The sequence below is a fragment of the Solea senegalensis genome, linkage group LG17 (assembly GCF_019176455.1).
Source record: "Solea senegalensis isolate Sse05_10M linkage group LG17, IFAPA_SoseM_1, whole genome shotgun sequence".
NCBI classification, from domain to species: Eukaryota; Metazoa; Chordata; class Actinopteri; order Pleuronectiformes; family Soleidae; genus Solea; species Solea senegalensis.
In genome coordinates, this window is record NC_058037.1 from 9,507,809 (window position 1) to 9,527,500 (window position 19,692).

General features: G+C 43.1%; 1 protein-coding gene and 1 long non-coding RNA gene across 5 annotated transcripts; both read left to right on the forward strand.

Annotated features, from left to right (window-relative positions):
* The first annotated feature begins 1,661 nt into the window (after positions 1–1,661).
* Positions 1,662–9,608, forward strand: myb (v-myb avian myeloblastosis viral oncogene homolog). 4 transcript variants are annotated; one of them, XM_044049854.1, is made up of 16 exons: positions 1,662–1,775; positions 3,613–3,730; positions 3,881–3,952; positions 4,148–4,240; positions 5,058–5,278; positions 5,382–5,610; positions 5,716–5,784; positions 5,896–6,000; positions 6,417–6,692; positions 6,829–7,005; positions 7,243–7,355; positions 7,459–7,573; positions 7,672–7,767; positions 7,875–7,973; positions 8,073–8,156; positions 8,267–9,608. In XM_044049854.1, exons 1-16 carry the CDS (start codon positions 1,753–1,755, stop codon positions 8,375–8,377), a joined length of 2,001 nt encoding a protein of 666 aa, XP_043905789.1. In that variant the 5' UTR covers positions 1,662–1,752; the 3' UTR covers positions 8,378–9,608. The 4 variants fall into 4 exon arrangements, with proteins under 4 accessions (XP_043905789.1, XP_043905788.1, XP_043905791.1 ...); XM_044049853.1 differs by having other exon boundaries at positions 1,663–1,775; positions 8,264–9,608; XM_044049856.1 differs by lacking the exon at positions 6,829–7,005 and having other exon boundaries at positions 1,664–1,775; positions 8,264–9,608.
* An 8,634-nt stretch (positions 9,609–18,242) lies between these two features.
* On the forward strand, positions 18,243–19,692 carry LOC122783825. Its single transcript, XR_006362093.1, has 2 exons — positions 18,243–18,625; positions 18,753–19,692. It is a non-coding gene; the product is annotated as an uncharacterized LOC122783825 (long non-coding RNA).

The window sequence follows — 19,692 nt, forward strand, 5'->3', positions numbered from 1 at the left end:
TATAGGATTTGAAGCCTACAGGTTATTGCAACCAGGCAACCATGTGACACACACATTATATCACAGATCCGCAACTATGGCAGTCAAAAAAAACCACAGCAACATGTTTTTAATGTTGAAAATGTGCCGCCTTTGCACAAGCATCATCACACTGTGTAAGTAACACATGACAAGTTTTATATCTTCTGTATTTCAGTGAAAACATCTTCATTTTTCACCTCAGTGATCACACTCTGTTACATCTCGTAGTGAAATGTGCAGTCCACGGCCATGTGTGTGTGTGTGTATGATTGGATGGATGTGTGTGTCCTTTTATCAGGCCACTATTATGACTGCCCTGGGACAATAGGCCAGTCTGGGGCGATGGTAATTACAAGTGACCAGAACAATACGGTCGCGTATGGAGGAACTAATACAATAAGAAGACACATTTATACAAATAAAGTACTAATCCCCCTCCTCCACAATGCAATGAATGGTTCAGTGACTACAGTCTAGGCACTAGGAGGAAGGAAAACTCAACCAAAACAAAAATAATCACTAGGCCGACACAGTGGACACTTCTTTTAATACAGATAGATAGATATTAACATGTGAACTTATTGAAAATGCATATGGTGGCAGCATAAGTGTATGCTAATAATACACTATAGCTACTATTACTGTAAGAAAAGTGTTTAAAAGATAGCAGCTGAACTTGACTTATTTCTTAATTCAGAATAAATATAAACGCATTATCTGCAAGCTGGCCTCAAAACTCAAAAAGTAGCCAAACTAGGCAAGTGGGATTCAGTGCTTAACTATGTTTTCCTGCATTTCTTTAACTGACTTTGCCCACACGAGCACAAAGGCTAATTCTAACGATAAGAATGGATAAGACAAGGCCTTGTTGTTGTGTTTTTATCACGGTGAAACATCTGCAGCCCGCTATCTCCAGCACCAGCAGCCACTCCACACACACACACACGACTGACAGGTATCACACACAGCGCATTTTGCAGCAACTCTGCTTCCCTCAGTTGTCAAACCCCTCATTCCGCAATTGTTTACATTGTCCAGATACACACGTTTCCTTCTCCTTTTCACCAGAGGAGAAGTAACTCATGAAATCTGTTGAAAAGCGCTTTAGCGCGGAGCTACAGGCAAAACGCGCCTTCCCTGAACGTAATCTACGATGTTGTGCTATGGTGCCTTCAGGGACGCCTCGGATATATTTCGAAACAACTACTTGTTGTCGCTCAGCGGTGTAATAAAAGCAACCCCGACCATCCAACCAGCATTTAATTAATAATACAAATATATTTGCAACATTTTATGCAGCTGTTAGAGATGTGCCATTTGTGGTGTTATGGTGTAGCTGTTGCTAGGAAATGAAAACAGATATAGGTTTGCGTGATACAACGTAATTCCAAAATAAAAGATAATTTTTACGTGATGTATTTTTAGTTATTATTTTTATAATAATGATTTTTCCTCTAATATGAAAAAGAATGCTGACTTTACAAGTGTTTTTCGTGTTTCAGTGCAAACCGTGGCTCGAATTCAAACACCTTAGATGGGCCTTGAAGTACTCAAAAGTTTGAGCATGCGCAGTTCAGGAGCGCCAAATTTACCGGGATGCGAGGGGAGGAGGGAGGAGCTGGCGCAGGGGCTGCTGTAGTTTAAATTAATGTCAACCTGACTGCTCGCCGGGAGAACTAACTCAGAGCACAGAGCGAAAGTACCTGCGAGCTGCTGCACATACCCTTTAACATGGCACGGCGGCCGAGAAACAGGTGAGTCCACGCAGCTATGACTCCAACTTAATCATTTCATCCATCCATGTGCGTCTTATTCTCCGTTACACTTTTACCTCCTGTTCCCCCTCTTTACTATTGGACGGCGGCGTGAGGTTAAAGGGGGGCTACGTTTTTATTCTATTATGATTATTGTTGACATGCAGTGTTATTTCTTTCTTGTGCTACTTTGCTCGTGTTTTGTGCTCCTTTGGTGCTTTTGTGTAAGCCGTTAACGCTGAGTGTTTTTCGGTGTGGGTGTCTCGCTCGCTCGCGCGCTCATGACAGGTGGTCATCTGGCATGTGCGCTCCTCGCGCTGCTGCTGTCAGTGCGGGGAGAGAAAGAGAGACGGGAGTCTCACGGGCAGCATTCACGCGCGCGCATCAATAACTTACACACGCGCGCATCAATAACTTTTGAATAACTATAGACGGCCGGACAGGCGCGTGCCACGCTGGTCGCTGTACGGCGCGTGGACACTTGCTTTAATATGAGCCTCTATAAACACAATGACCGTCCACGCGAGCTCCCATACAATTTTACATTTATTTTGTGAAGTTTTTGGCAATATTCACGTTATATTTTTTGGTTTGTTGTTGTTGTTTTTTGGTGTATTAAACTTACCAAACCGAAACATAGATCGTCATTATCTGACCTTGGTGAACCTGAATGTTGCCGCAGCATCTGAAGAAGTGAAGCGCGCTCACTGTTGTGTATGTGCGTGCGCGTGCGTGTGTGCACTTGTCCTCAAGTGGAGGCTGGGGTTTTTGTTTGCACACAAAGTGAACCCTCACTGTCTGCCTTCAAGGGAATCCATTGGCTTGATCCATCCTTCTCTGAAAAGCCTCTGGTTGTTTGCATCAAGCTTGTGCTTCAAGTTTTTGGTTCCCCCCCTTTGATTGTTAATATTGGTTATTAGTTCATCCCCAAGCTTTGACGTAAATAACCCGAGGAAGAGTCCTTTGAACACAAAACCGCGCTGATGCTTTAAGATGCAGTTTTAAATGATTATCATTTTCAGTATGATGTATTCATCATCCTGTGTTTGCTTCTACTTTATGTGTGGAGGTATATGTATTATTATTTGTATTATTTTGGTCTTAAATATATACATGGGTTGATAAAAAAAAATACTTGTGTGCAGTATGTTTTCTCCATATGGTCCTTGCTCTGGTTAACATACTTGATTGAAGAGTGAAAAATAGAGGAAGATGGTCCGTATTAATAAACAAGCACACACACACACAGTATACACACACACCTCAGTGGGGTTCCTGTTCACCTGTTGCACTGTTACCCTACCTAGCTTCCACTTTGTTTATGCTCCACATTCTGATTGGTTAAAAAACACCTCTGTGTGTGTGTGTGTGTGTGTGTGTGTGTGTGCGCACATGCATGCACACGTGTGCGTGGCAAGGCTGTGCTGTACAATGCCAGTGCAGGTCTGAACACGTTAGGGTCATGAAATTATGATTGCATGTGCCATTCCCAGTATCTGTGGAAACTAAAAACACTGGAACCTGTTCATCCATACCCCCCCTCCCTCCTCTCATTCTCTCTCTCTTTTTTCTCTCTCACTCTCTCCCCTTGTGGGTGTCTTGGCTAAAAGCCCTGCACCCAAACCTTCAAGTATGACTGGTTCTCTCTGTGTTGACACCTGATGAGTTAAAGAGTGGGCTGAGTTCTTCATGCACTCTGTAAAGAGATGATTAGGGAGTAGTTTGGAAATAGACGTGTACTTAATGTGCTATTATTTGTCCAAAGAACACTGTTCTTTTTCACACAGTCACCACCTCCTTTTTTTAAAATGCGCTCTCCCTCTTTCTCTTTGTGCAGTGTTTACAGTAGTGAAGAGGATGAGGAGGAGAACGAGATGTATGAACACGACTATGATGGATCACTAGCCAAGACGGGGAAACGCCACCTCGGGAAAACACGCTGGACACGAGAAGAGGTATGTAATATAATTGGTTCTCACACGCTCGGTAGAAATGAATCATTTCCAAAATACCTACTCTGACTCATCCGGACCATTCTGCTGTGAAAGATGTTCATGTGTAAAATACAAATTGTAACACATCATTTTCTTTTCTTTTTTTTTCAGGATGAGAATTTGAAAAAACTTGTGGAGCTTCATGGATCAGACGACTGGAAGCGAATCGCAAGCCTATTAACTGTAAGTCAAGTGCACACAAACTGTTTACACACACGCAAGGGCATGCACATAAACATCAGAAAACACAGGCTTGTGACAGAGCGGCGACGAGATGTTTTTTGTTTGGTTTACGCTGATTCACAGTTTTGTTTTTTTGCGCGTGATCTCACTCTGCGCGAGGACGATAAATTAATCCCCTGCTGTCTGACCTATCAGAATCGTACAGATGTGCAGTGTCAGCACCGATGGCAGAAAGTGCTGAACCCAGAACTCATCAAAGGACCATGGACTAAAGAGGAGGACCAGAGGGTAAGAAAAGCATCTTTTAGAAAAGGATTTTTGCATGGTAGCAGGAATTAAATGATCCATATTATAGTTACATGGAGATGCCTCCCTCCTGAGAGCCATTAGGGTGACTTTTACACTCATTTTGAGTAACTTGACCACTCACAGGAAGCAGGCAATCAAGTCATTCAGGGTTAAAAAAAAAAAAAAGAAAGAAAAGAAACTATTTCTTTATGTTCCTGTGTGATTAAAGCAACTATTCTGAAGCAACTGCTTTGCTCCTGTTGCACATTTTATTTCCCAAAAAAAAAAAAAGTGTGATGTTACTCAACTAGAAACACGTCTAGTCTGATACGACCTGGGCAGTATTTATTGAGCCCGCCCTAAGGAGTTATATTCCCACCCAGACGCCACTGTAATGATTAGCGGAGTGGCTAACGTTCCACTGGAAACTCCCTCAGTGCTCACCAGCAGGTGTTCTCAATCACCTCCTCAAAGCTGAGAGATAAAGAAAGAAGGAAGGAGGGAGGACAGGAGGGAAGGAGAGGGGAAGTGTTCAGGATACAAGATATGAGTGTCTGAGAATTTTTGTGGAGAACTAACAAGTTTTTATTTTCTCTCTTATTCTCTACTCTACCTCCCACTTACCTTGTAACTCTTCTTTGTCTGTACTTCTCTACTTCTCCCTCTCCTCCCTGTTATTGCTCCTTCCTTCCTCTTTCCTCATGCCCCTCCACCATTATTAACTTCTCTTCCCTTTCAACGCTCTTCCTCCTCCTCTCTTGCTTTTCCTCTTTCGCTCCCCCCTCTCACACACACACACACACATAAACCACTCCAGGTGATCGAGTTGGTCCAGAAATATGGAGCCAAGCGCTGGTCGGTGATCGCCAAACACCTGAAGGGACGAATTGGCAAGCAGTGCCGCGAGCGCTGGCACAACCACCTGAACCCGGAGGTGAAGAAGACCTCCTGGACTGAGGAGGAGGACAGGATCATCTATCAGGCGCACGAGAAGCTGGGCAATCGCTGGGCCGAAATTGCAAAGCTGCTCCCTGGCAGGTGAGGCGGAGATTGAAATAAAAAAAAAAGAAAGGTGGAACTCACTGAGCCCCTGTTCGGTGGCGGCACAATGTATTAACTCTGTGTCCTTCCTGACGCGCAGGACTGACAATGCTATAAAGAATCACTGGAACTCCACCATGAGGCGGAAGGTGGAGCAGGAAGGCTACCTTCAAAGCGCGTCGAAGAACGGCAACTCCTCGCTCTCCATCAACCACGGCTACGTCAAGACCAACAGTCACATTATGGGTTTCCCCAGTCACTCGCCCAGTCAAGCGCAGCTGCCTCCCCTGTCACCGCACAACTACAGCTACATCTCCAACACACACAGGGTAAGTGTGAAGATGCTGACGGAAAACATGACTCGATACCGACTGTGCGGCTGCAGGAGATTCACTGATTTGACGTGGACTTTGTTTGTGATTGGGTTATAACAGGTGTCCTTCCCCATGGCGTTGCATTTGAACATCCTGAACATTCCCCAGCGTGGGACCGCTGCTATACAGGTAAAAGCAAAGCGAGTCGTCTCAAATCAAACGATTGATTGACGGAGTAATGTAAGACACGACAACATGGATCATTTCACTAAAACCTGCGTCCCGCTCTCGTTCTTTCAGAGACACTATAGTGAGGAAGACCCCGAGAAGGAACAGAGGGTGAAGGAGATTGAACTGTTGCTCATGTCAACAGAAAATGAACTAAGAGGACAGCCATCACTACCAGTGAGTCCTCTGCTTGTGTGTGTGTGTGTGTGTGTGTGTGTCTGTGCAAAGTATGACAGCCTAGTTTATGTGCATTTGACCCTGGTTCTGAGGACAGTGGTTAGACATGTGTTGGTGTGAACAAGGAGGAGGAGGAAACATCTGGGGGGTCTGTTTCTGCAAAAGTGATGAAACAGGACCTTATCACCACTTTTGTGCATGTGCACGACCCCTTGTGCAACCTTCCACTCAACACTTTTGTCACCCTTTACATTAAAGTTCCCTTTCTTGCACTTGTTCACTTTTGACATGGGAGGTTTTTTGGTTTTTTTTTGGACACTTTTTAAACTCACTCTGCTCGTGTGTGTGTGTGTGCGCGCACGGCACATATTGTTATTTTCAACCCTCTCAAATCTTCACATCCTTTTCTCCTCCAGATGAATTTGCCATATCCGACCTGGGCCAGCCAAAGCCCTTTGACCAGCAGCTCCGAGGGTGTGGCCATGTTGTTCCCTCCACACCAGGAAGCGGCCCCCACCCTGCCCCTGGACCAGAGCTGCCTACCAGAGGAGAGCGCCTCTGCGACACGTGCGCACGGCAACAACAGCAGCAGCAGCAACAACAACAACAACAACAACAGCAACCGTCATCACAGTGGCTCGTTCTCAAATACTATTCCAGAGTTCATGGAATCCATGGAAGTCATTGATTCAGTGAGTATTACACTGATCCCCATGTATTTATTTTTGTTTCAACTGTCCACGTGACAAAGACATCAACGTAGCAATTAGCAAAATGGGTCTCTCCCAGTCGTGGGCCCTGATCCCCATTTTCCCGCCCTTTCCTCAGAGCCTCTCCTCAGTGGGTGAAGCCACTACCAGTGGGCTCTTGGGTAGGAGCGCTCACAGAACAGACAGGGTCTCGCCCAGTCAGAGCTCGAGAGCTGCTCACGGAGCGTGGGCTGCTTTCATCTGCTCAACACCCAAGCCTTCACCAGTCACAAATCTCCCCTTTTCACCTTCACAGGTAGTTAAAGTAGCTGCTGTGTGATAAGAATCCATTCAATCACCCCTTCAAAAACTTGCCATCTGATGGAATCAACAGCAAATCATTCAGTATTAGTAGTTTGCAATCATCCCATCTATAACTTGAAGAATCACTCTTTTTCGCTCCATCTCGCATGATCCGCCAAACGCAATCCATCTACAATTTTCAACCTGTCAAACTTCTCTCATTAATCGCTTTGTTTTGTTTGTGTCACAGTTTCTCAGCCAGTCCATGAGCCCAGAACACTCTGACAACGACAGTTTACCAATGAACTCCCCCGTGGACACCAAGCCTCTGATCGATGTCAAGCCGCAGAAAGAGAATGAAATGTAAGTCGCTCTCTGTCCTTGACTGGTTTTACAGTGTAATGAAGATTTGTTGTTAGTATTTTAAATTTCTTTTTAACATCTCTCCGTCTGTTGTTCCTCTCAGGTTCAGAACTCCAAACATTTGCCGTTCCATCCTGGAGTCATCACCTCAGACGCCAACGCCTTTCAGATCAGTTCTGGCGCTGCAGGAAGCCAAGTACGGACCACTCAAACTACAGGTAAGACAAACTTTACAAATGAGTCGGTTAAACATTGCCGTTGTTTCCATATTTTGCCTGAGACTCACTCTGGGGGTTTGTGTCTCTCTCTTTTGCAGAACATCCCTTTGGAGCAGCAGATGGTCCACTCCATCAAGCAGGAACCGATTGAGTGCGCCATCGAGCAGCCTCCTCTGAAGAAAATAAAACAGGAGGTATGTCCTCCATTCAGAAAGTGAAAGAAAGTGGAAAAATTTCATTTACTTTCAGTTTACCCTTATCATGGGCGTGTAAATGACCATGATGTGTTTCTGGGTGTTAGGTGGAATCACCATGTGAGAGGAGCCCGTGTATGCAGTGGGAAGCACAGGACCTTCACACACAGCTCTTCTCCCCCAACGGCCCTGCACAAGAAGTGCCTGTAAGCTCTCCTTGAATTCCCTCAAATCACATTTAATTAATAGCTATTACTGTCGTGTACTTGTGTAAGTAACATGAATTCTTTTGTATTCTCGTGAAGGACCTTCTCACAAGCTCATTGCTGAGTGAAGACGGACACAAAACGTACCACCTCACCCACAGAGGCATGGGCAGCCCACTACAGGTATGTGGCTGTACACCACGCTACATTTATACGGCACGTAGTTATAGTTAGACATTTATAAAACGTGAAAACTCATCTTCTTCTTCTTCTTCTTCTTCGGTCACCAGCAGCTCAGCACCTGGGAGCAGACGACCTGCGGGAAAACGGAGGAGCACGCGTTGTCTTCGGAGCAGAGCCACAAATACATCAACACTTACCCCACAAGGACACTGGTCATGTAGATGGAGGGACACACACACACACACGTTGAACTGGAAACATCAACACTCAGTGCGCTGGACGCAGCGTGGCGGGTTTCATATTTGTTGTGGTACAACAGTTGGTGTTTTTACACTCACACTTGTTGGATTTCAACCAACCAAAGACTATACCTTTTTTTATTTTATATATATCTTTTACATAGAATTTGCTTTGGGTTTTTTTTTTTTTTATAATGTTTGTCCTCTCAATTTTGGTCCTATCATTGTATTATTCTCAATGTTGTATTATAAATGGGATATGGTGGCTATATAATTTGGGCTGTATTATTAATTCTGAATTTTTGATATTAATATAAAGAACAAGTTGATTAATTTATTTCTTTTTTTTTATGACTTTATTGATGTTTTCTTTTACAATTGGCCAATGGAGCAGTGTTTTTAAGTTAAGTATTTAAGCCCTCTTAGCATTATCATATATCTAATGGCATATTAATGATTTCAAAACTGACCTCTGAAACTTTTCTGTTGCTTTGTTTGTTGTTCAAATGGATTGAATGGGTCTACTGAAAATTTCAAACGTTCGTGCCACCTCGTGACCTCGTACTACTGAACTTGTCAACAGTTAACGTCTCTCCTTCACATCGTTATTCAACTACAAATCACCACGTCTTTTTACAGCAGGAGAGGCCTTATTAGTATTACCTAATTGCCACTGGGGCACCTTTATTTATACATATTAATTATTAAATTATGACAATCAATTTGCTATCAGTAATATAATTCGTTTCATGTACGACGCATGACTATGACGTTACATTCTTTCATGTTTGAAACCATGAGCTTTTACCCAGTAAAAGTAAGGACCAAGATGCACTTGAGTTTTATATTCTCCATTAAAAAAAAAAAGCAAGAGTACGAAACACTGATATTTTATATTATGCTACAAACAAAAGCCCAGTCGAAACTTTTGTATGGTTTTTGTTTTTTTTCTAATTGTTTTGTGTATTTTTTTATTTTTTTTGTAACGCATATTCAATCAGCATTTTGTTTTTATACCGAGACTGCAGTAGCCCGCGTGACACACTTAGCAGACGACTTGTTTTACCGTATTTTTGATGCCTTGTTTTTATACTAGCTTTTGAGCAAAAGTCATTTTATGAAAGCATTTATACATGCCAAGTTTCTTGTTTTTTTTATGTCTTTTTATACTTTTCTAAACTGCCTAGTAAATAAAGTGTGTTGTTTTATTACAGCTTCTGTGCTCGGCGTCGTTCTGTTTTCAAAAAAGGGACAAAAACAGTTGAGAGAAGTTGTGGTGGGAATTGAGAAAACACAGCAAGGCACACAATGGGCCATCTACAGTAAAATGCAAATCCACACATTTAAGCTGTATGCTTTTATTCATCAAAACTTGTACAAATAACCTGCAGTGGTTAAAGATATTTGCACAAACAGCGCTGTGAAGACACACTAATGTGTGCTCTGTTTGCAGTGAATGAAGTGTTTGCTCTCGCTAGCAGAAAAGTAGTTTAATCTGTAGTATTCAAATGTTTATCACCCTCACACGCATGCCTCCACACCACATTCCCACATAGCTGCAGATTCAAAAAACTTGCCAATTACCACAATTGTTTCTTAATAAGGTAATGTCCCTTTTTTTATATTTCTTTGTTCTGGATAAGAAGAGGTGGTGGTGTGGGGGGGGGGGCATTTTCATGTGCATGTGACAGAAATACAATCTGAGAAAAAAAATAGCTGTGCACAGTTACTGTATTAAAATCCCCATTGTTGTGCTCACACATGTATGAGCTATACGCACTCAGTCCCCGGAGGAGACTTGTTTTCCTGTGAGACCATGAAAGCCAAGGGGCCCAGACTCGAGAGTTATATTTACAACCTCTCCCCCCCCACCGACCCCTGGCCCCCCACGGTCTCTCCAGCAAACTGCAACCCCCCCCACCGCTCATATACCCACCACAGTGCCCTCAAACATGGATTCTGGTCTCAAGTAGGGGTCTCAGAGGGACACATAAACAGAAGTGATGTTCATCATTATAGACACGGCTTTCAGGAACTGTGACATGTGAGGCGGGGGGTGGGGGCAAACAAAAATAGTCTCCTATGGGATGCATTTTTGCTTATTTCACCGGGTGTTCTGTACACAACTACATTCACATACAATAATACAATATTGTGCGATGAACGATGCAAACAAGCTGCAAAGAGGTGATGGCGAAGGTTCGATGAGGGATTCTTCAATTCAGACACTGTCTGTAGTTGTAGGATGTGTGGGTTGTGTGGGTTGTGTGTTTGTGTGTGTGTGTGTCTTGTGGACAGAGGCCCAGAGCAAGAAGCAGACTTTCACATTGGGAATTTCACCATCTTCTACTGCACCGAGAAGAAAAAAAAAAGAAAACCCCCAAACCCCACGAGATTCACAGACACCTGCTTCCACTGGGTAAGAAGGCAGCTGCCTGTGTGTGTGTGTGTGTGTACGTGTATTTGTGTGTGAGAGAGAGAGCGAGAGTGTGTGTGTGTGTGTGATCGTTTATTGGCAAAAACAATATGGACCCAGATGAATATTTAAAGACACTGCAAAGCATTAGATTTCTATTGTAAAGAGAGCTTTGCGGACCATTCAGCGTGCGACTGTAGAAAACTCGACCTCACAGTCTGAGAGTAAAACACTAAACATTTTATTAAGTGTCACATTAAGCACAATAGTGGAGGAATGTGATGTGTTATCATGTGTACTGCTGAGTGCCAAGCTTATTTCACATTAAACACAAAGTAAAGTTGGCCAGAAATTGCTGTTATTTGTATTTTTATTAGTAGTGAGACGGGTTAACATGTACTGTATGTTTCCCTGAGAGATGATGTGATGGTGTTTCCTGTTCCCTACATGGATTCTGGTTCACCTGGTCAAGGGCGCCGTGGCAACAAGGATGTAAAGACTCTGCAGTGTCGTGAGATAAGACTTTATTTGACCCCCTGCAACACTCTAACAACAACAATTTCAAAGCGTCACGATCTTTTAAAAAGTGATTTGTTGCCGTATGATAACAGTCACAACAGACGCCAAATGTCACTTAAACACTGTTGTTGTTTTTTTTTATTTTTTTTAAATGTTATTCCATCCTCCTTTCCCTTTTCGAATCAAACATGTCTGTCGCAAGCAGATTGGCTCATAAATTCAGTTTGACGTGTCACAATAGATTTATAGCCGGATGTTGCAGAAGAAGTGGCGGGCTCCCGAACACGCGCGTGCATACTCACATAACACTCAACCTCCATGCACTCACATGCTGGCCAGCGTGCGCTGGGCCCGCATAGATTACTCGAGCCTGATTTCCTCATTCCCTGGGTGCTGTTGTGGTCACAGATACTCAGGCAAGAGCAGCCGCTCCCTGCTGGCAGCGGTCAGGTAAGAGGGCAGGGCTGGGCTGTCCGGGCCTGATAACTACCCTACCCATCCATGAGGAGACCAGCTGGGGGCAAAAAACAAGATGAGCGGGTCTATTATCCTGCATCAACAAAAAAATAGTGGTGGAAGCTGTGTAAAAGTAGGCTTATTGACTGTGTTTAGGGGTTTTTATAGTTTCATAGTGTTTGCGTTGTCACACACAACACAGGGATAACATAATGAACCGCACAGTTCAATCCCAGTGGAAAGGAGAGGGAAAACGTAATTAATGAGGTATTTCATCTTGTTTCAAAGTGTTTTATCAAATTTTTAAGATGGACTAATTTAATCCCATTAAGTCATGTCTTAATATAGAGATAATGGGTCGTGATGAACATCTACTGCAGGCGGATGCTGGGGTTGGAAAGATGTTTATGGTAGAGAATTGCAGAATGTGAGACATAAGTCACATGAGTAAAACTCTGCAGGTTGAGTCTATTGAGTCTACACAGTATGTAAATGTCATTGTTGCACACTAACATTTATATCTGGTAATTGCTTCTCATGAACAACAAGCAGGTGCAGAACCTTCTCAAACTCAAAATGACCTGGGTGCCAGTGAACTTCTAGTCTGATATCTCAAAGTATTGTTTTGATATATAGTTCACCACAAAAAAACCCCAATGTTAAATTTAATAATGTGATGAACATAACCAAATGTATTATTGTTATACAAATATTGATCACTGTTGGCAAGGTTTTATCATTTATTATTAATTAATAAGTGTAGGGCTGCAGGACATCAACTGAGGAGCCGCATGTGGTCTGCGAGCCACGAGTTTGAGACCGCTGTCCTTGATGCCTAAAAGTTTGTGTATACAGGCAGAAGAAGCATTTATCCTGTTGAAATGCAGATGTGGGAGTTTTTTTAAAACAGGATAATTCACTTCTCAAACTTGTCATGGATGCTTCAGTCAGTCAGTGTGGCTGTTGCCTCTGTCTGTCTGTCTGTCTGTCTTGACATAAGTGAACCACTTCCTGTGTGCAGCATGGGAATATCACTGGGCAATAAGGTCCACAGTAAGAAACAAAGGAAGAGTCATGTGGAGCTGATAGACTCAGTCATCAGTTTGAATCTAACGCATATTAGTTTGTGAAATACTCCTTTAATTCTACAGAAATGCAGCCTAGATCTTTTTTTTTTTTTACTTCCCAGCTCGGTAGCTCTAATTACAGCGGCATCATACTTTTCCCTTAACTCAATCAGTCAACTCAAACAACTCACGTAACGAGATTATGGTCACAGATTCAGGCTTTAAAAAATGTGTTTTTTTTGTCTTCTTTCGTGCTGTTGAGTCAAAGTTATGATTCATTTTGATTCATCGCATTTTTAGGGATTTAAAGCAGCAATAAGTGTGCAAAAGTCGCACAATTAGACCGATTTATCTTTCCTTTTTGTTCATAAAAACGAACCTTGAACTGTGACGTATTTCTGAATTTCACAAATTCAATCCGATTTGAAACATTTTGAGTGCTTTTTGCTCTCATGGGTTAAATAAAGTTACCTATCTATCTATCTATCTATAGACTCAATGAGTATTTCCCTCTCGTACAATAGAGTTTGAAAGTTGTATTTACATGTATCTACACTGCAATTGAGCAGTGTTTTTCTTCTGGTGTCCACGGACAGTTGGAATAAAAATGGTTTTACACAGTTTTTCTGTTGTCAGTTGCAGGTAGAGGTAAAGGTGCAGGACCCCGGCCCAGAGTTTGTCTGCGGCCCCGCGAGGACCACAACCCAGGGGACAGTATGTTATATGACCCGCATGCACTCACTGACTCACAATGCACATACATTTCACATGCTCGCACACACACAACCAGAACACTCAGAATATGTGACCTCAGAAAACTGAGGGTGGGGAGATAAGAGCGTAAGAGTGGCGAACACACTGGGAGAGCGAGGCAGAGAGACACAGAGAGACACAGAGAGAGGGAGGACTGTTGGAGCTGCTGCTGAGGTGATTAGACTCGTCTCCAACAGTTACAGTCCTCTCAGATTTGGCTGCCATTCGGTTGGCCGTTTGTGTTGTTGTTTTTCATGACACACACACACACACACACACAACAAAAAAGAATGTATAGAGCAATGTGCCTGCTGCAGATAGGCCAAAACAATAACTGTAAACATTTCAAAAAGTAGGTCACGGCAGGAGAAGTAGTGCCAGCAGTGTCAAAGAGCAGGCGTGGTGGGGGGGAAAGTTGTTTAGGCCATTTGATTTGAGTTAAGAGCATAATGAGCAATAACAAAAACATATGAAAAGATAACACTCATCATGTACAACTATAGTCATGTGTCTATGATGACTAATGAAAATGAGTCCTGTTGCAGACACAGCTTTATGGACATTTAGTCAAAATCAGCAAGTCTGTGTGTTATGCACTGCGAACATCAGCATCAGCATCAGCAAAACGGATGATTTATGATATTATCCTTTAATCCACATATTCTTCCTCTTTGCGGTCATTTCACCAGTTGGTCCAGGCTGAAAGGCCCTTGTTCCAACTGTGTCGCGAACCCGAGTCAGGTCGGGTCGGGTCGTGCTAATCCCTACACCCACCGTGTGGCCTCTGTCTGATTTGTTTCAGGCCTGGTCAGAAAATAAAATGTTATTCTTATAACTATTATAATATGGACTGGAGAAAAATATGTATGAAAAGGAAATATATATATATATATATACGTATATATCACTTTCATGTCCAAAGAACATATGACGCGCAAACGAACGGAAAGATCAATCGATTCAGCAAGTGAATCAGATCCATTGAAGCACGTGTCATGAGTTAAACAAGAGCAAATGTGAATCACCATAAACGCATTCACAGAAATTAACACACACACACACACACGCATCGCCACACCCCTCTGATGCTGAATTTGTGGTCAGGTTTGTTACTCTGTTTCCTGACTCAGTAGGTCTTTTCCCAGAAAAACCCATAAATGCATCATTCACACACACACACATTTACACAGTACAAAATGACATGTTTTCCCGCTCAGGCTTGGTGCAGCTTCCCTATTCACCTGGGTAAATAGAGCAGAAGGAAAGGCCTCTCACAACACACACACACACACTCACACGCACACACGCATGCACGCACATACACACACACACACAGCACACACACACACAACCATAGCCCTTCTGCACCCACATTGCAACTGCACACAGATGCAAACATTTAAGTTCTTTCTGAATCAATCACACAAAAAATACTTATTAGTTTCTACTCCTCTCCTCTCCTCTCCTCTCCTCTCCTCTCGCTCTCCCCTTATTCATCTTACTCATCCTCTCCATTGTTTTCACTAAGTGATCCTGACAAGTCAATTCACAGGCGATGATCACGCCTGACCGCTCCGATTTAGACCACTTGTCACCGGCCTCCTCTAGCCATCAATAAAATTGCCAGCCCCCAGCCCCATCCTTCTAAAACACACTCACACACACTTTTCCGAAACACACCCCTTGTTGCCCTTGAACTCATTTTAGAGAGTGGGTGTGGTTGGAGGTAATGGGGAGAAAGTTGTGTGTGTGTGTGTGTGTGTATAAGTGGGTAGAGCTGCACCAATGAGATAACAATACGCAGACTGCAGGCTTGTTTGTGGTCTGCAGTCCGAAACACAGACAGGCAGAGAAAACAAACACACACACACACACACAGAGGGAGAGAGAGAGAGATAGGCGCGCACACACTTGCTCTTTGTGTGTATGACACCTGTTATGAAATAAACGGGTGGATAGAGCAATGACTGTCACGTTCTGACATCATCGTTGTTCCGAGTCAGACAGCTGAGGCGAGCAAATGTTCCTCTGCACGGGAACATTTCCCCCTTTTCTCCTCGTTGGGAGTCGACATATGGGATGGAAAGTACACAGTGAGGTAAACAAAGCAAAACAGAAACACAGCACAGCTGGCAGGGAAATGCATCTTTGCCCCTTTACAGTCTGTGTAATGAGCATTATGGATGCACACACTGTAACACAAAGCGAAAACCCATACAACAACATTCATGCAAAATTGAATAGGGGCTCCGCAGGAGACGATGGTGTGTAATGATTCAAACTGAGAGGATGAACTCAATCTTTATTTCAAATAGCATTTTTCGTACAGATGTAAGTGATGCCTGACCATATGCCTGTCATAGATGATTAAAAGGTGACTACCAGAAGACCTGACTGGTTCTCGAGGGCTCTCCAGTGTCCTAATAGATGCATATTTGGGGCTTGGGCAAAATTGGACACTCTAAATTGACGTAGGTGTGACAGTGGATGGTTGTTTGTCTCTATATGTGGCCCTGTGATGGACTGCTGACCTGTCCAGGGTGTACCCCACCTTTCACGCTATATCAGCTGGGATTGGAACCCCCGTGACCCCTGAGTGAAGTCTAAGGAGCTTCAATTCATGGTCAAATCAACCATCAGAACTGGACAAAAATGGCGAAAAATGGTAAAAAAACAAAAAACAAAACGTGTGCTAGGTGGAAAGCATAGAATAGTAACTCACAATGCTATCACATCGGTAAGTCCCCTTGCTGTAGAAACTGTAAACTAAAGTCATGTGCACCCAAGTACCACTTCTGTTATTCGGTCATTGGTGGAGACATGTGGACTGGTACAAAGGCTATTGCTGAGGCAAAGCTTTGATTTAGTCCCTTTTGTCACCGATTACGCACACACAAAAAGTTCATCTTTAAATTTCCTCACAAATGAGGACGTGGCTGAATTTCTTTGGAAACTGACAGGAAGAGTCGAAAACGCTGACCATAACATAAACAGTGACCAGTGACGTTGGCGTAAAATTATTAAAAAAGGCCTAGAGGAGGGGTTAAGTCTTTTTTGTCAAACTCTTTATTGTCCAAATGCCACACATACTCAAAAAACTGAGGAAATATTTTCGATATTTCAGCTGTTGTTACAAGTTCAGAGGGCAAAGACAAAGGAACTGAGAACGAGAAACGACAAACGCTGCGAACACAGTCCACAGCGGGTAAATATTAAAACGACTCCATCACTTACTTACTTACATACATTCATACATGCACTTTGTTCCCTGTGCGGACTATCTGCATACGCCCCCTGCAGAGAAGTCATGTTATCAATGGCGGGAAAATCCGAGCAAACATTTCTGTATACGAGCATGTGGGAGTGACAAATGTACTGAGGGATGAAGACGGCAGGTTCTCGAGGCACCTGTCCCTTTAAAGATAAGAGCGGCCGACATCAGAGAGGGGTACAAGGTGTGTTCCGCCAACGCAAGGATAGTTACCGCTGGTACACATGTTGTGCACCACTGCAATAAAAAAAAAAGATTATGCAATACAGGAGAATCTCTATCTATCTATCTATCTATCTATCTATCTATCTATCGATCTATCTATTCCTCTTCCTTTATATATACATTTCAACCACTGTGACTTTAACAGACAAGGTTTATTATTGGGTAGCTGTTTTACACTATCTATAATTCACAAGTTATTTTTTACATTTGACATATTTTTTTTTTTTGTGGAAGAATGTTTATGTAATAAATACATTTTATGTAATAAATGTTTATGTAATAAATACATTTAAAAAAAAACACACACACACAACAAATCTTTTGGTGCAAATTCATTTATTCAAGTCTCAAACTAACAACATCAGCAAAATAGTTAGAATACTACTCTCTCTCTCTCTCTCTCTTTTACTCTCTCTCTCCCCCACAGACACACACATGCACACACACACACCCAAACACACACGCACACACAAACCACAGTAGAGTTATCTGGCTACAACATTGGGGTAATTTGACCAAACAGAGAGGCGCCTTAGCTCATCACAGCAGAATAAGAGAGGTTTTAGGTGTGTGTGTGTGTGAGGATGTGGAGAGTGTGAGAGAGTGTGAGAGGGGGGCAGGATTCGGGCTGGTAGGAGCACAGCCGTGAACAGAGATAAGAAGTTGTGGGATTGTAAGTCAAGAGGGAGAAAAAAAAAAAAACAACAACAGATGGATGTAAAAAAAGTCAGAGTGTGTGTGTGTGAAGTGAACACTTCTCAGTAACAGGCAGTAGTTACACGTAAAAGAAGAACATCTATGATCAAAATATTGCTTTCATAAACGGAATAAAAACGTTGTTTTTGCTCAACATAACTAAAACTTTTTTTTAAAACAGTTTTTTTTAACAGAAAAATACAGCGAGACACATGGTACAGTAATCTGATTTACTGTATATAATACAATACAATTCAGTGTAAAGCCTCTTTTATTCTGCAGAACACGAGTTAATAATGTGCATCTGTCATGTTCAGACTTTATCCACTCACCATGTACCATCTGCTGGGTGCAGCCCTCTACCTTTCTTTTATCAAAAGAGCCGTTTGCAGGGGGTTCCCGATTCCTGCCTCGAGTCCTACTGCCTGTGATTTAAGCATGGAACACGTGCAGCACATGCAGAGAAAAGCTGGATGGTGACAGAATGGTGCTGAATAATAATACTACTCCCAGAGAAGGAGAGACAGTGTCAGAGTTGAGCCAGGGAGCGAATGCTGCTCCACATGACACTGATATCCAAATAAGCGGTGAGGATTGTAGTCCAGGTCGCGCATGCGTGTTCACACCGTAGCCACAAGGACATGACATGCAGCACCATACCTGCGCACACCGTATTAACGTACGCACATGAGGACAAATCTGACTGGCGCAGTGATGGCGTAAGACACGAAATGTGTGAAACAAAGCAGCAAAAGCTGTTGCATTTCTTTCACACTTTCTCTTTCTCACCGAGCGGACCAACAACTCTGCAGCGTGGCTCAGCTGAGGTAAGCAAGATTCTGTCTTTTGGCTGACAGCTTTCCGTCTAAACTCACACCCCTCCGCACACATACGCATACACAGAGAGTACCTGTCGTTTCCTGTCATCCAGAAGAAATGCTTTATTTATCCCAGAAGGACATTCCCACCACTGCGGACAGTGGACAGAGGACAGTGGGGCTATTTGGACGCCACGGGAAACAAGACCAGAGCATGTGAGAGGAAAAGAGAAGCAGGAGTTATGCAAAAACTATCACACGGCACGACTTTGTCACACAATGAGCATGGAGGGGTAATAGAGACGATGATGGCGGTGCTTTTTTTCCTCAAGAAAAGAGCTTTGCTTCGTAAATGGTTTGAACACTAGAAAAGAAATGTGCTAATACAGTTGGTGTGTGCGTCTGTGCACAGGCATCGCAGGTATTTTGTGGGGAGAAATGAGCCATTGAGGTGCCAAATGTATTAGACACACACACACACACACACACACACTGTCATAAACAAAGGGTCCTGTGGGAGGAAGTGCGAAGGAGGGAAAGTACCTCATCAAGACAACAACAACAGCAGAGGTGCAGAGAGTGACAGCTGCTCACCGAGACAGACGTGAGGGATCACCTCTGCACCATAACAACAAAACCCAACACAGCGACCTTCATCATGCGTGCTCTAATGCACACACGTGGCGGGTCCCAAACGTCAGGGGACAACGTCCTCTTATTAAGTGTTTTTTTTTTTTCAAAGTTTTGTTTCCGACTGGTACACATTTAACCAATCAGCACGCGTGCTCTTGATGGTTTGACATTAAAAATAGTCAACTGGGCAAATGTGCAGAGCTTGGGCTTGCACGTCAACTCTTCAAACACCTTAAATGTCGTCCTAAAGCAGTGAAGTGGTTACATTTAAGTCTCCATCATCACTAGATGCAGACTTCTACCGTCTCCTCTCGTGGTGCAACTTCTCTGTATAATCACATCTCTGCTGTGGAGTGGAAACATTCAGCCTTTGGAAAAAGTGTGGTGTAGCTTCCTGGTACACTTTACCCAATCTGAGACAATAAACCCACAGGCTGATCACA

Bases quoted from the DNA above. Each gene is read 5' to 3' on its own strand.
- myb (XM_044049853.1), top strand. From the start codon at position 1,753: ATGGCACGGCGGCCGAGAAACAG. The intron at 1,776-3,612 runs GTGAGTCCACGC...CTCTTTGTGCAG, and splicing joins GCACGGCGGCCGAGAAACAG to TGTTTACAGTAGTGAAGAGG. The intron at 8,157-8,263 runs GTATGTGGCTGT...TTCGGTCACCAG, and splicing joins GCATGGGCAGCCCACTACAG to CAGCTCAGCACCTGGGAGCA.